Raw genomic sequence first — 17,907 nt, 5'->3', positions numbered from 1 at the left:
TATCAGTACTTTTTCACTGGTTGTTTCAATAATTTGTTGTAGGTGGGTATCTGGCATGGTGCATTTGTTAAAACCAAGTTAGTTATTTGGCTTCGGGTTATGATGGCACAGGTCCAATTCCTGTGTGCGAAACAGCATTTCAATTGAGATGAGATGAAAAAAAAAGTTCACAGACTGTTACAGTACTCCCTAATGCGAAATTTGAGCGCAGCTCTATACGAGTTTTCATTTTGCGATATAGTGAAGTAAAGAATTTGAGACATGTAGCAGAGTCGGCGATTGTCGAAAATGTGATCATGGGTCAAGCGCATAGGCTTTTATATATGGCTTGTCGAAGATTCCAGTGTAATCGCTGGCACCACTTGGCTTCCAGAAAGAACTATACAATTTGTATTGTGCATACAATCAGATTACAAAACCATGACAATCGACACAAGCGCAAACGTAACCAAACCAAACAAGTGTGAGCGAGAGATGACGCGTGTAGACGATATTACAAAACTAGAAGTCCGGCTGAGACCATATATGAGTACGCATCGAGCGGCCAGGCGGGTCCGCATGAAACCAGTTTTCTGCATGCTTGTCACTGAAGGGGTCACTCTCATTGGTGTTCGACCTTCGCAGCTCGCGTCTTTCATCTGTCGCTTTGCATTCGCTCTTCCATCTTTCACTGTTGTGCTCGTTCACTCAGTTACGTTGCCGATGTTTGCCGCAGGAACGGGCCATTAAGAGCTGCCCTCTAAAAAGCATAATGTCACCTTGCCATTGTTAACACTGTCATGTTTACAACACCAATCACATTGACATTTTAGGTTTCTTTTTGTGCCACATAACACAACCAACAGCTCGTGAAGTCTCAAGCAAAAACTGTGTTCGTGTCGAAATGGTTGGCAGAGAGCACGAAAGAATCAATCTTGTATGCAGTTCACCCACATCTTGAGTACCATCACGATGCGTTGAGACCCTCTTACATTGTTTCAGCCTTGGAAATGCTTGTACAAACCACATGCTTTGGTCACAATGACAAGGATGTATACCCCCTATTCCTTGACATATCCCAAACACATTACACATAGGCAGCGCATTGAACATGAACTCCATTAGCTTAATTCACACAACTTTTTTACTTGACAAAGCGTTGGGCCCGTGCCCGTCAGAAGTGCTGCAGCGCAAAGCAATGAAATCACTTCAGTGTTTCTTTGAAGACACTGGCATTTGTGATGAATATTGACTCGATTGCGCAGTGCATGTGTCTCATTCTTCCATCTGAAATTTGTGTACCGAGACATTTGCACACATTTTTACAATGAGAACTTTCCAATAGAGACTTTTATTCTGTGCTGTCATGTTCTGTTTCATTTAGGTATTGGCTAATGCAAGGATGTATCTTTTCTTTTTTTTTATTGTGCATTAATAACCAAGCGAAAAGGCAAAGCCATTGCCAGCAAACTGCAACAACTCATCTGTTTATTTCATTCTCAATAAAAAAAAGACAGTACAAGGAAAATGACAGTACAGTTCGTTCTCATCAGTGGTCTGGCTTTGTGGTAATAAAAAAATTTAGAGGTCGATGCAGTATACCAACTAGCCCAGCAATAAGCTCTTCTAAGACACAGATCATATCATGCCTTCGGACCAGCAAGGAGACCTTCTGCCAATGTAATTGGAAATAATGGGATTATAATTAAAACTATGACATCAACTAGGCTTTGTGCCTGGCTGTACCTCCATTCCCTTTTTTTTTAAATATAACATGAGATGAGCAAGATGCACTGAGATCCTTCGCATTTGTTTTTTCTGATGAAATTTGAGCCACATGTAAATTTGTAAACTTAATAGCCAAGAACAACTTAGTATACCCCCTTTGTAATTGTACAGGAAGAGGTATACAGTGAATTATCAGCTTAATGCAGTGACTCGCTCTGGCTGGTAGACAGGTCTTCATGCCAACTACTATGCTGTTCACTAATAATCTTTGCTTTGAGACCTTTTGCACTCTAACTCACACCATTCTTTGTCTAGGCCTTTTTTGACACTAATGCCTTTTCGCATTCGACATCGCTCTGATCACTCACGAATGCCAAGAGCGCAAAAAGGCATCGCTACAAGATAGTGGCCTAGAAACTTTCATCAGTGCACCATGACAGAGGGAACTCTGTATTGCCTCTTGAGCTTGGCATACCAAGAGTTGGGCCCAGAATAGTGAAATTCCAAGCCAATTTATAACACCCTGGGGCAAACAAATGACACCCTAAGCTGTATTCCCCGCTTAAACAAAATGTGGCTCTTTCCATATTTTGTCCTGCCAAATGATGCCAAGTGAAAGTCCCACACACATCTGCCATAAGTAGATCAGGGTAAACAGTGCAGGGGGCTGGGAGTCAAAGACGGGTTCTTGCCTACCCTTGAGCTGCCTCACCAAATATCTGCAGTGACAGTCACCCCTCCTTGCCGAAATCGGTGCATTATTTTTTCCGATAGGAAAAGGGAACGTAACCATCACGTTCCTATCTCATCATACCGTACCTTCTTAGTTGTAGCGCCGCTATCTGGTCTTGTTGAAAAATGTTTTAAACATATTTCTTGGGGAACACCCTAATCACTCCAAGGTTTTATCCCAAGTTGGATGGATAGGTACTTCAATGCACTTTTCAAGCCTGTATACTTGCATACACTAGGTGAGTATCTGCCAGCAACGCACTGAACCTGGAAGCAGCATGTACTTTAATTGTCATGAGGAATGAGACAGCACAGCTTTTGTTACTCTAACACGCAGAAGAGAGGGTGCCATTTTTGCCAATGTCTGGCAAAAAAGACTCATAACTCTGGGCCAACTAGACAATCGCACTGCCTCTTTACGAAGGCAGATAGCAGTGCTGAATCACAGTTTGTGTCCACGTTGCATGTACACGGGCTCACCCCTACATAACGCCATGTACTATCATGAACAGATGAAACACAATAAAATTCAACCACTGAAAACCAACCACGATACGTTGAATCATAAACAAGAATTCTTTCTCTCCATTAATTTGTTGCTGACAATGTTTGCACACTGCAGGAAAGCTTTGCACTGCCGCTCGTGGGAGTAACTGCCGTGACCCACCCATGAGTGACTTCGCAATGAACGTGGTAAATAAAACAGCGATTCATCTTCCCTTACAAGCAGCTGTATGTGGCAAAGTTTATAACACTAATGCCCACTCTGTCAAGTACAATCTCAGACTTTTGTTGTACTGACCCTATCTCCTGTGTGGGTTTTATTTGCCCAGAGCAATCGAAGAGTCGCCAATACATTTCCAACCTCTATGAAGTTATGTTACAATGACTTTTCTGTTGTCTTGGCACAAGGATGACAAATTCTGGCTTATAGCTATTCACTATATGCCCTCTCATACCGTACCTGTCATGTTGGCCTAAATTCTACATGACATATTCTAATACAAACTCGGAGTGTGCGAGAAGCATTACACCCTTATTACGTAGGTGTGATTTGTGATGAATCACCAGAAATATGCATGATTAACAGTGAAACATCACTGTTGCGAACTTTCTTTAAAGGCCCTTGAGCAGTGTTGGGCAGCAGTAAGCATATCTACTAGAGTGATATGCATTCCCACTGTAGCAATGATGTATAAAAAGCTTGAATACTATCTGCAAGAAACGGGGGAGGAAAACTGATTTTTTCCACAAATCAAACAGTAGTACTAGCCCCTAAACCACTCTGAGCCCCAAAATTTGTTATACAGAGGCAGCTGTGTACCATTCCACAATGGTCGTACAAATGCAAGAATCTTTTGAAATGATGCTATAAAGCAAAGTTATTCACACTTTCCAGCACCAATAAGTGACGCGACAGAATACCAACATAATGGGGATAACTTCAGGTAAAGCGCAAAAAAACACGAGGACAACAGAAGGGAATGAAGACGCAGCGCATAATGGGGATAGTGGGATCAAGCACGCATCTAAAATATAGGGCGGCTTACAAGTATTTAGTGTTGCTCACCACATTCTAAACGAACACAAAGGTGCCTCATCAAACATCAGCTGCCCATATAGTGGAATTAGGGAGACCACTAACGCCGCAGTCAATTTTCAGGTTCTTTGCTCTTAAATAAGCATAGTGAAAAGCTTGCTTCATACAATCAAGGTTGATGTTTACTTTGGAAACAATACTGTAAACATCAGTAAATCTTGTGTGTTTTCTAATATTTTTCTAGCATTTAGGAGTATACAGGCACCCACAAGTTAGTTGAACACTGTGCATGGTACACCACAGGTGTAAACAAAGCTAGGGCTGGCAGTCGTGCTGCTACCTAAAATAAATATTACATTAATTCACGAAGAGAGGCATGTCCAACTCCATCACTTTAACGGTGCAAAGCTTTTCAAGAATCCTGAAATTAAAATTAAATCAAGGCCTGATACACAAAGCTTTCTGTTTAAAGTATTGTTTGCCTTTTGACGAAAGTCTTTGCTAACAAAATGTTCGACATCATGACTGGTTGGCATCTACTTGTATGAACAGTTCAAATGTAAGCACTTTTTGTTTGTTTGTATACAAGCTCAGTTTAGTAGTAAGAATATGTACATGAGACAATCAGCTGTGCCAGCATGCGCTGTTACAACCGTCAATGCATGCGATTAGTGTTTTCGTATGGTATAAAGTGATCTTGCAAAAGGGCTTTAGGGTCAAATTTTGTTAAATGAAATTCTACCGGCTATATTGTATATTCTTGAAAGAACATCTTTCCTCTACAGCCACATTCACTAGGACGTGAATTCAATTTCAACAGCATATCACAATAACTTGCAAAAGAAAAAGGAAGTAGGAATGAATCCATAACAATATTCAAAACACTAGCCAAAGTCGCTCCAAATGTCCTTTTGAAATGTTTGCTGCACATGGCGATTTCATTGCTCACATTTTTTGCAATCTTCACCTTTATTGTACACTTCTTTCCTTTCTTAACCTTTGGAAAATGGTGCAGACCTATTTTCACAGATATTCCACAATATCTGCAGGGTAACAATGATCAAGCGGCCATTTTTTCACCCATCCATTGTTTATTGCCACTCTTAAAGGTGCTGACATGCTCCAGGCGCTGCATAAGGCGGGATGCGATCACCGCTCTACAGCTTCGGGGAAAATCCACACTCTACCACCAGCGTATCTGGAATTTGATGAACAACTATATGGCCGCCACGGTTCCTTAATCGCATTCGCTAGCCTCCCCACTGGCGCTCGCCGCATTCTCTATCGAACTTCACGCAGTGCAGTGAAAGCTGCGGGTCGCGTCGACACACTAGAAGAAAGGGCTCCTCCATTGTCTGCCCCTAATTGCAGCCCTCGATCCACGTGACGCCGACTGAATGGAAGCTTGATAAAGGTTCACAGGGGCGCAGATGCTTAGCGGGGTGGCACACCGGGTACGTGCTCGCCCTCCACCAGAAATTTCTGTGTTAGTATGCGGCCTTCCAAGCTACCCCGCCTCCCCCCCCCCCCAGAAAAAATGTGGATGCCATTGGTGGTGCAAAATGGGCAAGCCCTTCTTCCTTCTCTGCCGTCCCTCGTCACGATGGCGCTATTGTTCATCGTCGGCTGACCAATCGACTGCATTTTATTACCCTGGTGACGTCGCGAAATATGTGTGAAGAAGCACATGCGGTCAGACTGGACACCCTGCATGCGTTGGTCCAGTCCAGACAGGAAAAGTGCGCAAGGGATGCGGCCTACGTATCCCCTGCCCCCCCCCCCCCCCCCCCCAAAAAAAGGGATTGTCTTTTTAAATTTATGGCGTGCCAGTGGCACGTACACATATGTAGTACCTCCATGTTAATGAAATATGAAAATTGCGGTATACACTGTTAAAAATTTACTCTTTAGAACGTACGCGTATCTTGTCCTCAAACAATAATCATCATCTTTCGAACAAGTTCCCTGTAGCCATAGTCAATGACAGGGGAGAACTTCTCTCGGCAGCCTCACTGAAGACCTCCCTAGTCGATGTGGCAGAACAGGCTGCTATGGCTCTCGCATTACTGGACTCAAAACGCACTACGGTGTACACGGACTCCCGAGCAGCCGTTAGAGCATTCGCATTGGGATTGATAGCCAAAGAAGCAGCCAGAATTCTGTACGGCAAAAACGCCTCTGAAATTGTTCACCACATAGTATGGTTCCCAGCTCACATGGGACCAGACATATTACCGGGTCACCCGAATCTCAATGAGACAGCCCACGACCGTGCGCGAGGTTTCGTATGCAGCGATGGGATGGTGTCTCGGGTGAGTTCGGGAGAGCTCGTGCACAGTGATCCTCTGGTTACTTTTCATGAAATCACATCTCATTACAGAGGGAATAGGCAGAGTTTTCCTTTCCCCCATCATAAGCTCAACAGGCCACAACCTAGCATGCTCCAGACGGGGTCCTACCCATCTAGGGGCTTTCTGAACATGTTCCACACGGACATTGACCCACTCTGCCCAGATTGTGGCACTGAATTTAGCTCATTAAATCACATGCTCTGGCAGTGCCCTGTGTTACAGGATTTTAACAGAGAAGAAGACTGGACGAAGACCATCATAGACCCGAAACAAGACGTCCACCTCCTGGCTGTCCAGAGGGCCCGTGAACGAGCGGAAAGGCATGGCCTCTCTGTTCCAACATGGGACTAGCCAATGGCTGGGTAGGGACCTACTTACCATGTCCCCGCCTAGCTCCTCAGGACCCCAATAAAGTCGTTTACTACTACTACTCTTTAGAATGTACACGTATCTTGTCCTCAAACAATAATCGTCATCTTTCGAACTCGCTTGCTTCTCGATTCTTGAAAAGTCTGTGCTCGCTATACTTTTATCTCTGTCAAGAATGCTATGAGACGCATGCTGTTCAAAGGGCGCAAACTTTAATTTTAGAGCATACTGCATGTATACGTGATGCACATATCTTAAATGTACAAGCATGTGCGTATATATATATGAGCGCATGTGAGTGTGCACGTGCTATGCTGGTCACCGCCTATCTATATATGGCCTCTTCGATTATAGATCTGTGCCAGACAGTTCCGAGACGCTACATATGCAATGCTCACATGGTTGAAAACACCGCCTCGCGGACAGTTCGGCACAGTCGGGAACGAATTATCCAAGAGGCCCACTGCTGCAAGGACGCTGACATGCCGTGTGGTCAACAATCGTGCAATATCATAAAGAAGCCGCAGCTTCACCCAAAAGGCGAAGCACTGATTGTGATAGCAAATTATTAGACAGCTATACAAAAATAAGTAAAGTTAGTAGTTTTATCAGCTGCATAAACTGTGTGTGCTGTAAACACTCGCTTACTAAGTTAACAAGCACGCTGTCACACGTGCACAGGCAAACACAAATACTCCTCAATCAATGACCGCGGACACATGCTGTCATAACGCTAGCGCAATGAGGAGCGGCCAGCAGCAGCGAGCAAATTCCCCTTCGTGCTGCCTCTCACTCAATGCGAACTAAGCACACGAGAACACTACACACACAAAGCCATCAGCTATCTCGATCGCCTAGCCTTCGAACCTATCGCAGGCTGCCTCCAAGATAGGAGATAGGGTGCGGGTAGCCACCGGAGTGGAAGAGTAGATGCGCACCAAGCCACCCCCTCCCCCCCCCACCTCCCCCACTTCTAGCGGGTGCACATCTTTCCACTACCTCCATTACGCGTAATTTTTCTCATTATCAAAACTTTGGAAGCACATCTTTCAGCAAGTACTTTAGAAAGACTATTGCTCAGTGTGCGGGCAACTAAAGTAGTACAGAACAGTTTATATATAGTCAAAACTTGTAACGAAGTGACACCCAGCACCAAAATATTTTGCTTATATACAAGCTTTGCTATAGGCAGGTATTCGTTACTTGCTGATATTGGTGAGAACCGTTTTATATTTACTCCCTTATATCTGATAGTATGCTACGTCCGTGATTGTTATATCGAGGTTCGGTTGTGTCCATGTTTCTTGGCTACACACCTACTATACCTTTAGTGCTATCTCTTGCACAATGCATTGCAGCAACTGCTTTCTTTACAAAGGTGCAGTGTGGGAGGAACTTGTGAAGCACCCGACATTAAATTTTGAAAAGCAATTGTCTGCTTTAGTAGATCTTCCCTGCTACGACTCATATCCTGAAAGCACAATTGACACATTTGTTACAAGGGACTGTAAAGCAAACAATAAGAATATTAATTATTATTATTGTTAATGTTATTATTAGCGGAAACATGGTATACTCTCACAGCTCGCAAGGCTATCTTGTTAAACAGCGCAAAATGTGACGAAGGACGGCAAAACAGGTGTGACAAAGACAGTATTTGTTTTCGTCCCACCTTTCCTGCCGTCCTTTGTCTCATTTTATGCTGTTTAAGCAAGGTGGAACACCAACCAGCCCTGTCTTATACCCTATCGCAAGGCTAAACAGAAAGGCTAGCGAGAAAGATTCATTGCATGTGAAGTTCGTTCTATCCAAAATTATGGCCAAAGTATCTTGTGAAATGAAAAAGCAAAATATTTGTTGTGTCACGAAATAGCGGAATTTCACATATAAATTAAAATAATGGACAACTGAATTAATGCGGTAATCGTACAACCATGCTACTATAGCGGTATGGCACTTTGCTGTCCGCCGTTTTGCAGACGCTGCATGGCTGCCAACAAATGGCAGTTCCCCTGCATATGGAGCACATATACACAAACTACACACCACACAACAGCGAGAATTTCTTGTCAACTAAAAAAATGGGTTCGAGCAATATTCCCGTCACTAGGGCCATGCTCCCAACCGTGCCGGCCACCTGGGCAACTCTTTTGAACACTGCTAGAAAGCATCTGTGATCTGTAGGCAATGCTGCCATGAACACACCAGCCCCAAATTGTTCCACTGCTTACAGCAGAGAGCCCATATTCTCAAAGATCACACTCCCTCCTGCGACCTCTATGCATCCCTCTATCGTGCCCTGCATATGAAGTCATGACCAGTGCGACAGCACGGAGACACCAGCCACTCGGCGATTATTTATGACTCCAAGTTCACATTCCTCCAGTCTTCTAGCAAATGAGAAGGCGGCAGTTGATAAACAAACACTAAAGAGAAAAAAATAGGTTAGGCTGCCATGTATTGATAAATTTCGTCCCTCCTGCTATCCTAAAGAAAAGATTGCTAGACACTGCGACAATGGCTTTACAATTATTTAGCTCTCAATGAAAACAACTTTCTTGCACATATGAATTAAGTGGCATTCTTTGGAGTCTACAACACAGTTGAAGCCGTGAGGTGCCATGTATGCAGCATTAAAGGCTTTCTGGGCACAATCTATCCGCTAGTATTTATGGGATCATGACCACTCTGTTGTTGCCGAACTATTCAGCCCACTAAGGTATTATGAGAACCAAAGCTTGCAAGCAGGTTTGCATTAAAGGAAACCACGCAACATCTCCAACTGGTGACCTTCTCTTGCATTAAATAAATGTCAAAGCCCTCTAAACAAAAGAAAAATATACAGCAAATGCCAGATCACCCTAAATAATTTGCTAGCATACTCGTTTCTATGAACCAATTACAGTATCGGTACTCGGGAGATGGAGGTGAATCAAGACACACTGGCTCACTCCACTCATGGCCGCTGCCACACGCCAGCACAGCCAAGGAAACACATGCAATTTATTTCTTTATGAGAAATTTCATAATATTTAGCAAATTCGCTGACAATACTGCTTTGTGTTGTGGCCTCATGATAATGTCAATTCCACCAGGTCCGGCATTTCAAGACCAGCTTCAGTATCAAATTAAGACACGTTTTTCAGCATTCATACTTTCCAAGCACCACCCTTCTGCATGCAAGATGTGCGCAGTAGATTTTCTGCAACTATTAATTTATCTGTCAGTACTCTTTTGAATGCCACCCAATAGCAGTAAATTGTTAACACGACTATGAATGAGTCACTGTTCTTCTTGTATGTCCCTTTCCTTTCACTTTCATTTTGTGCCTCCAGAGGCATTGCTGAAATGGTGCACTATGCCAGTCCTCTCTACAGCCCTTTTGTTATTTCTGCCTTCTCCACTTTTCTTGTCTAAAAACTCGGCAGATCCCAAGCGTATGTGGAAATTGGTCATAAGCAGAGCTTTCTTTATTGTTTACAGAAATGTCCTCACTTGTTCAGTGCTATGTAGCTCAACGCCTCTCGCTCTATGCATGCTCTGGTTCAGTGCCGAGTTCTTCACTTCTCTGTAGTTGCCTTCTTCATTTTTTGCCTCTTGCCTCTTCATTTCTTGCCTCTTGCCCAAGTTGTATACAGTGAACTCTCACTTGAGTGAACTTCAAGGGACTGAAGGAAATAGTTCACTTAACTGAAAGTTCACTAAACTGAATATTCACTAGAGCAACATAAGACATGGCATACAGAGTCAAAAGTTTGAGGTGCAATTCATGGAGCAAAAGACATGGCATCCATAGTGTTATAAATGTGTGAAATGGAATTTGTACATATCAATGAAAAGCACACCACGTGGGTCGTTTGTCTGCACACGCGAAACCGACGAGACTGAAAAGAAAGAGACGACGACCATGCCACGACTAGCCGGTCGGAAAAAAAAACACACCACGTGGTTTGTGGTGTGACAGATCGCCGCTTTGCTCTGGTGGCGTTGTAAGCGCCAGCCATGTTACTTTGTTCATGACCTCCGAGATTGCATGCTTGCTCGTTTTGTGCGGGTAATATCGGAGGCCATGCCTCGTTGCCATTCATTTTCCGCGCCACCACTTTGCCCCAGGGGCGCTGTAGCGCCAGCGACGTTACATTGTCGCTGGAGCGGCGGTTTGATGAGGGCGGCCATCGGTTGCGCCTGCAGTGCAGTGCAGTGCAAGCCTTGGTCCTCTGAGCGAGTTCGTTAAACTGAAATATTGACTGTTCCGAAATTCGTTTAAGTGAAACATTTTTGCATAGAAGCTATAAGAAAACTGCCGGGGATTTTTAAAAAGTTTGTTATTCTGAAATATTCGATAAACCGACGTTCGCACAACTGAGAGTTTACTGTATTTGAACGTATATCCAGTGCCACATGCCCAAGTTGTTGCATAATCGGCAAGACAGCAGCAGTCGGCACCCACAAAGTGAGGAGGAGAGGCAATGAAAGCTTCGCTTTAAAAATATATGTTGGTTATAATAATTTAGGTAACGCTTGCAAAGGGCCAAGGAGTAGAGCTGAACACATCACAGGAAATATTCCACGGTAGTCACCATAACACCTGCTTGGTTATGGCTGTCCCTTGCTGCTGCGACTATGACACAGGCAAACTTTAAAAATGATTTTATTGTAACGCATTCCAGCATTTGACGAGGGCACAATGGAATCGCCTTGAGGCTGTTAATCGCGAGGCAATGAGGGTCATCACTTGCCTTCCCCGCATCACCCCGATCGTGGCTCTCCAAGAAAATGCACAGCTCAACACACTAGATGAGCTGGTGCAGCAGCGACGTGATGCTCGCAAGCTTAAGACCAGCCTTTCACACGCACCGTGTGCTCTCAGGGCTTACGCTTTCTCGAACTCGCTTCTACCACCACCATCGCCAGTTCTTCCTCCCTGGAGTTTTGTACAGCTGAGTGATAACAAGCCAACTGATATACATCGCCCGACATCAACTCACGCGGCGGCGTCGCTTCGTGACCGAATTGTAGCTCAAGATGCCCACCTGCCGCTTGGCTCCATCGTCCTTTACGTTGATGCAAGCATTAAGGGCTGTGAAACAACCACTGCAATTTATTGCCCATGCGCACCTGCCCTTAATAAGACGACCCGGTTTCAAGTCCAAGAACCTCCTTCCTCCTTTTGTGCTGAGCTCCTTGCTATCCGAGAAGCGTTGTGCTCTCTGGCCGCCTTTCCCATGGTCCCCACGGCCCGCATCGTCATCCGCACTGATGCCCTCCAGGCGATGCGGCTTCTGCGACGCGTCAGTCGCAGCCCTGACATATGCCAACAGATCCATCTTCTGGCGGCACGCATCCCGCAGCCAATATCTGTCGAGTGGATCCCACGCGACCTTCTAAGCTTCCAAAGCCGTGCGGATTCTGCGACCCATCTAGCGACCTCTCCATCGTCACTGCCTCAACTCTTTCACCTAGATGATGCCACCCTCCTTTTAACAAGAAAGGAGCACCTCCGGCGCCGCACACGTGCTCTCATACCTCCGTGTGCGGTAAACCTCCCCCGCGGTCTTACCCGTGCAGAGGAGGTTGCGCTTCGGAGGATCCGTGTCGGGGTAGCCCTCACTCCTGCCATGACTAGGAAGTGGCCGCACTTTCGCCTGCTATATCCTCGTCCTGAATGTCCACTCTGCAAGTCGCGAAATGTTGAAGCCGACATCCACCACCTGCTGTGGGTTTGCCCTGCACTGAAACCGACGAGGCTGCGGCACCTCGCAGCAGCAGGACTCTCGCCGCATAATCTGAGCCATTACACTGCTTGGACGCAGGGACCGCATTATCGATCCCTCTTGGACTTCATTAAGTCAGCAAATCTTTTTGCATTCATTTAATCATCCTCATTCACCCCCATCACATACCCTTGTATGCCCTGAGGCATTTATCCTCGCACTAAAAAAATAAAAAAAAAAAATAAACAGTGAGCAATACTCTGACTCTGGAGAAATACTTCAAAATAATATCTGGGACATCACATGCAGAACATCACATGCACTTAATTAACATAGTAACAGCTGTGGCATTACAGCAGCTGCACATGTGAAAAGCTTTGCGATAAAATTCATTATGTGTATGTATAATGGTCAGTGCATAACATGTAAAAATTTAAGGTTACCAGGTAGTCCAAAACACAATATGTAGAATATTGCAAAATTGATTAATATTTTAAAAAATTAAACATACTAACATGCACTTAAGATAGTAACAGCTGTGACTGTGAAAATCCTTACCATAAAATCAGGTTATGTTTGTACATAAAAGCGAGTGCATTAAACATTAAAATTCTGGAAATACCTATTGGTCTCAATACATTGATGCACAACAAGAAATTTGACCCACAATTCATTGGGCTTAGAACCTTATGATACTGTTAGCAGAAATTAGCTTCTAGAAAATATAAAGGAGCTGACCAGTGCACAATCACTACAGGACACATGCAAGTAGAATAACTACTCTATGTAGTCCTAGAGCCTTAGGCGCTTTTTTACTTTCTTGACCTTGGGTTCTTCAGTAATTATTTCAGGAGACAATTCTTTGCGGTGCATGGGCTGGCTGTGTTGTATGCCTGCTTTCAATGTGCTTGTCTGGTCATTAGCATCAGCAGGCGACTGCTTGTCAGATGTGCTGCCTGGAAGAGCATAGTGCACAAAATGTCACACTAGCAAAATCAAAGAACGAATGAACACATAAAGCAAGAATGGTCAAAAGTGCTCCTACAATAGATATGTATTAAAGCATGGTGGCTGTGAGTAGAAACAAAAATAAAAATAAATTATGGGGTTTAACGTCCTGAAGCTGCACAATGGGTTATGAGGGGTGCTGTAATTTGGAGGGCTCCAGATTAATTTTAGTCACCTGGGGTTCTTCGAATTGCACCTAAATCTAAATACGTTCCGCAAGTGTTATTGCATTTCACCCCCACTGAAATGTGGCCACCATGGCTGGGAATCGACCCCGTGACCTGGTGGTAAGCAGCAAAATGCCATAGCCACTTAGCTACCATGGCAGATTTGAGACATGATGCGGTGAGAACTTATTTGAAAAGAATTACGGCATGAATTTGTATGCATATACACACCCATGCACTCATAATTCACATCAGCTGAGAAACTTGTCACATTTACTGTACACAGTTCTATTCAACAGGCAAGAAGATGTGTTAGAAGTTATTTTCAACAGTAGTGCATGCTGCCATATAAACGCAACGAGTCATATGTTATTACAAGTAACTGATAGTAAGCAAAGCTTAGATAATCTTGGAACACCCTTAGCCACAAACAATTATAATTAGAGGATAGGTTGATATGAGCTGTTTGGTAAAACATTACGCACAGGTAGCATAAATGGAGCATTCAAGATGACAGAAAGGCGAGGACATGTCGTTGTCACCATCGTGATCAGTCCAGTTTATGTCCACTGCTCGACAAAGGCACTCCCATTGGCAATTACTCCTGTCCTGCTTCACTTGACTCCATCCTATACAGTCAAACCTCGTTTTACCGAACTCAAATGTAACGAATTATTGGTTATAATGAAGGTGTTTTCATGTCAGATATGACTTTGTTGGTTATGACTTCGTTATTAAGGTTTGGCTTAAGTGCAAATTCCGTGCAAATTCCATTATCTCACAGCATTGCATATAATATTATGCTGTACACAATAATCGAAATGGAGCTGTGCTCACTGCTCCCTTGCTCACAGAAACAGGTATTCAATGCCCCAATATGATCCCTGAAAGGCGCTGTCCACTGATAGTACCATCCTTGAAAAGTCATGTGGTGTAGTAAGGAGATAACAGCAGGCCTGCTTTTCCAAGAAGCTTGCACATACCGATACATGAGGTTCTTGTAGTAAGTGTTGATACCTTGTGTGGGAGCCACACAAAAAAAATACGCTAGTCTTCATCGTGTTTGTACCAAGGCCTCTATCTTAGATTTACAGGATTTCAAGCATTGCTCCCCTTATTGAATTGATGAAGCAGCTTGAACATCTCCACATGTGTGATTTGTGCAAAACATGACCACCACTACTTCATGGTGAGGCTATGTGTCCACATATCTAACAAGAGATATGTAGATGTGCACTGCATTACGAGATGCAAATATCGTAATGGGATGTGCACATATGCCATTACAATGGTTAGACCTGCAAAGTTTAAACGTCCTATGCGTTCTAATCAAAACAAGTAAGCATGAGCTGCAAGCATGCCTGTTACGCAATAGGCATAGCAAAACTGTTTAACAAGGAAGACCTGTCATTGTTCAAGTGACACTGCTAGAGAATGTTTCAACATGGAAACAATATTACTATGGCAGCCACTTCTTCAAAAAGTGGTTTTAATTTACTGCGAAAAGCAGCTACGAACTAAGAAAGAACTGACTATGTCCATCTGTTCACGAGAATTTCAAATGACTTTTATGCAACATAGGAAAAATTGCGCAGTGATGTAGCAAATCAAACCAGTGTCTCTGTGTCTTCAAGCCAAGCGCTCTAATCACTAGTACTTCATTGCTGCCGTCTACTGTGATCAACCATTGTAAGCTAAGAAATGGGCTGTACATGTCTGTCCCCAGGCTGCAGAGAATGATGAACAGCAGAAAAGGAAGGGCTTCAGCGCTGTGGGGCAGGAGATGAGTATTAGCAGGAAGTTTTAGGGGTCAACCATCCTGCCTTTTCATCTCGCATTGTTTGATCCACTGAACAACCATTTTCCTTTGATTCCCTTATAAAAATACATGTAAGAGGCAGAAAACCTGTTCTTAGAAAACTGCTGAACTGATTTCAATGAAATTTATTGCAATTAGTGTATGGGATAATGCTGAATTTTACCCCCTGTATCAAGCAGAATTTTGACTTAGGGTCTCTTCTGCGAGCCACAAGTCAAAGTCTGTGGGTGGTTGATTGATATGTTCACAGTTGTCTTGACAGCATTTAATTTCAGTGCAGCTCTGCTTCATTCTGTTTCCATTGAAAGTGCACTTGTGTCGCAGTTGTGAGATGCGTCTTTGAAAATGCAAAGACGATGTAACAGTGCTACAGCAGCAGAATGATAAATGACTCCAAGAGAAATTCTGATGAAACGTAGGCCTGATGAAGCAATATAGAGAGACCTTGCCACTCGTATGGTGGTGGCCCTAGAGCAAAACAACACCACTGTGCCAATGACACATAGCTGTGAAGGTCACCTCTACTGCCCTTCGGTGCGTCTACAGCTTCCAGTGCATTAGGACTGACAAAGAGAAGTGTGCAAGGCATGGTGGGGAGGGGGTGGCCTACAAGTGAGTGCCAATAACTCTGCCATTGTGAACAAGGCTTCCGTAGCGAAGCCGAAACGTCTTTTAGATTTTTCATTTTTTAGCACTTCTATGTTGGTCGGTGTCCTTCGTTTTATTTCTTCACTGCTCATACAATATGCATTCAAAATATTTTTCAGGAGATTTGTGAGGTGCGACACATTCCGCTCCTTTCTTAAAAAGTTCTGCAGGCACCCTTTAAAGGTTGATTCACATGGCAGGTAGAATAGCTGATTTTATCTGCAGACTGAGCACAACAACTTTTAGCAACACCGAATTGTGCAGTGTAATATTCTCCACACACTAAAAGCATGTGGCATAGCTGTGCTACTGGGCCATATCATGTGTTCAGTCTGCAGACTGAATCTTTGATTCTGTTTGTCACATTAATGTATATGCTGAAGCAGAGTATGATGGTCTCGATTTAATTGGCCATATCACTTTTCACCAAGCACTGACTTGTGCTTCTAAAGCACCAAGGTCAAGCATGTGGTCACTGTTGGACTTTCAAGCCTGACTGCCCCTGTAACATTAACGAGAGATACCCGGGCCTGTTGGGTCGAATGTTGAAATTTAACGCAAAGGTTGCTTTACATGCAGTAGTGTTTTTATACGGTGAATGCAGTGCTAGTAAGATGCAAAAATCATACTTTACAAGGGTACCGGGATATCAATTACTTTCTGTAACAGTCGTGAATTGCAATTAAGACACGCGAAGAATAAACATACTTATTGGTTCCTGTTGACTTGAGGCAGACAGCTCTTGGTAAACCTTCATGATTTTTTCAGCTTCATCGCCAGCAAACGCACTTGCTGGCAGGTTTCCGAAACGTTCCTTCAGGACCTGTATACACCAACAGCGATCGATCGACTTCACGTGCGTAGCAAGCAATATATGAAGTGGTTGAGCATCCAAGTAATTTATGTACCCCTGCGCGAGTCGTCTCCTCCTTGAATTCGTCCTCGTCAAACGCTGACGTGCGAACACTCTCTGAAAGTTGAAAAATGTACCTTCACTATGGCGCGGAACTCAACCTGTGGAACGTACATGCACTTACTTTTGGATTCTCTTGCGCCTGATGTAGTATAGCCCAATATCTCGGCGTCTTTCTTGCTAAGCAAAGCAAACAACTGCTCCCGCTGTTCCTTCAAGGCCGCCAGCATCACAAGCATCGGAAGCGTGACCTGCGAGTAGAACTGAAAGCGAAAATGCGCGTTAATCGACGTGACATGAAAAGAAAGCCAAAACTGCAACTTACGTCATCACTACTCTGGGCATCCATCGTGAAATTCCAGAGGAACTTGACTTCCCCTATCGCCATATTCAAGGTGACGATTAAAGAACTTGAATCGATGGTCGCTTGCAGCTCGGGCGAATGTTTAGAGCTGCGTTCAATTGCAGCTGTCAATCCCTCAGAAAGGTGCCTCACGAGGCTTTTCGTCGTAACCTCGATTGCGGGGTTCAGGTCCTAGAAGAAAAAGAAAGAGCCAGATTATTCCCTTTCACTGACACAGCGAACGTCAAACGCAACATTGAAATGTGCTTACTTGCCCTGCATCGGTCTTGGAGGTCGTCTTCATCGAGAATTTCTCCATAGAGGCACCTGAAGTCTGTCGCCATAATCCTGAGAGTAGTCGGCGTTGTAGCGTACTTGATGAGACCAGAAAACTTATCACAGGAAAAGCTTTTCCATGATATTGCAAACATTTCGTCAATCGCAACAGCAGACGCTCCCTCCATGTTGTTTACCTTTGGATTTCCTTTTGGCTACACCAGACTTCAAATGGAGGTGAAAAACAACGCGTTGCTTCCGGTGCTTCCGGTATTTGTATTTCTTTGGATCGGGTAGTTGCTCTCACTCAGTAATTTCAG

At 44.0% G+C, this 17,907-nt stretch overlaps 1 protein-coding gene across 2 annotated transcripts; it reads right to left on the bottom strand.

Annotated features, from left to right (window-relative positions):
* Positions 1-11,332: 11,332 nt before the first annotated feature.
* On the bottom strand, positions 11,333-17,851 carry LOC126530989 (non-homologous end-joining factor 1-like). 2 transcript variants are annotated; one of them, XM_055070898.2, is made up of 6 exons: positions 17,587-17,851; positions 17,294-17,503; positions 17,093-17,231; positions 16,964-17,025; positions 16,764-16,878; positions 11,333-13,369 (listed from the first exon to the last, which is right to left on the bottom strand). In XM_055070898.2, the coding sequence occupies exons 1-6, from the start codon at positions 17,773-17,775 to the stop codon at positions 13,206-13,208; spliced, it is 879 nt and encodes a 292-aa protein (XP_054926873.1). In that variant the 5' UTR covers positions 17,776-17,851; the 3' UTR covers positions 11,333-13,205. The 2 variants fall into 2 exon arrangements, with proteins under 2 accessions (XP_054926873.1, XP_050034302.1); XM_050178345.3 differs by having other exon boundaries at positions 17,583-17,713.
* Between the last annotated feature and the right edge of the window lie 56 nt (positions 17,852-17,907).

The sequence above is a fragment of the Dermacentor andersoni genome, chromosome 5, assembly GCF_023375885.2.
Source record: "Dermacentor andersoni chromosome 5, qqDerAnde1_hic_scaffold, whole genome shotgun sequence".
Taxonomy (NCBI): domain Eukaryota; kingdom Metazoa; phylum Arthropoda; class Arachnida; order Ixodida; family Ixodidae; genus Dermacentor; species Dermacentor andersoni.
The sequence above is the reverse complement of the archived record's forward strand: the minus strand, read 5'-3'. Positions and strand labels throughout refer to the sequence as shown.

Excerpts from the sequence above, each read along its gene's own strand:
- LOC126530989 (XM_055070898.2), bottom strand. The coding sequence starts at position 17,775 with ATGGAGGGAGCGTCTGCTGTTGCGATTGACGAAATGTTTGCAATATCA. Across the intron at positions 17,504-17,586 it reads ACCTCCAAGACCGATGCAGG|GACCTGAACCCCGCAATCGA; the intron begins GCAAGTAAGCAC and ends TTTTTCTTCTAG. Across the intron at positions 17,232-17,293 it reads ATGCCCAGAGTAGTGATGAC|TTCTACTCGCAGGTCACGCT; the intron begins GTAAGTTGCAGT and ends TTTCGCTTTCAG.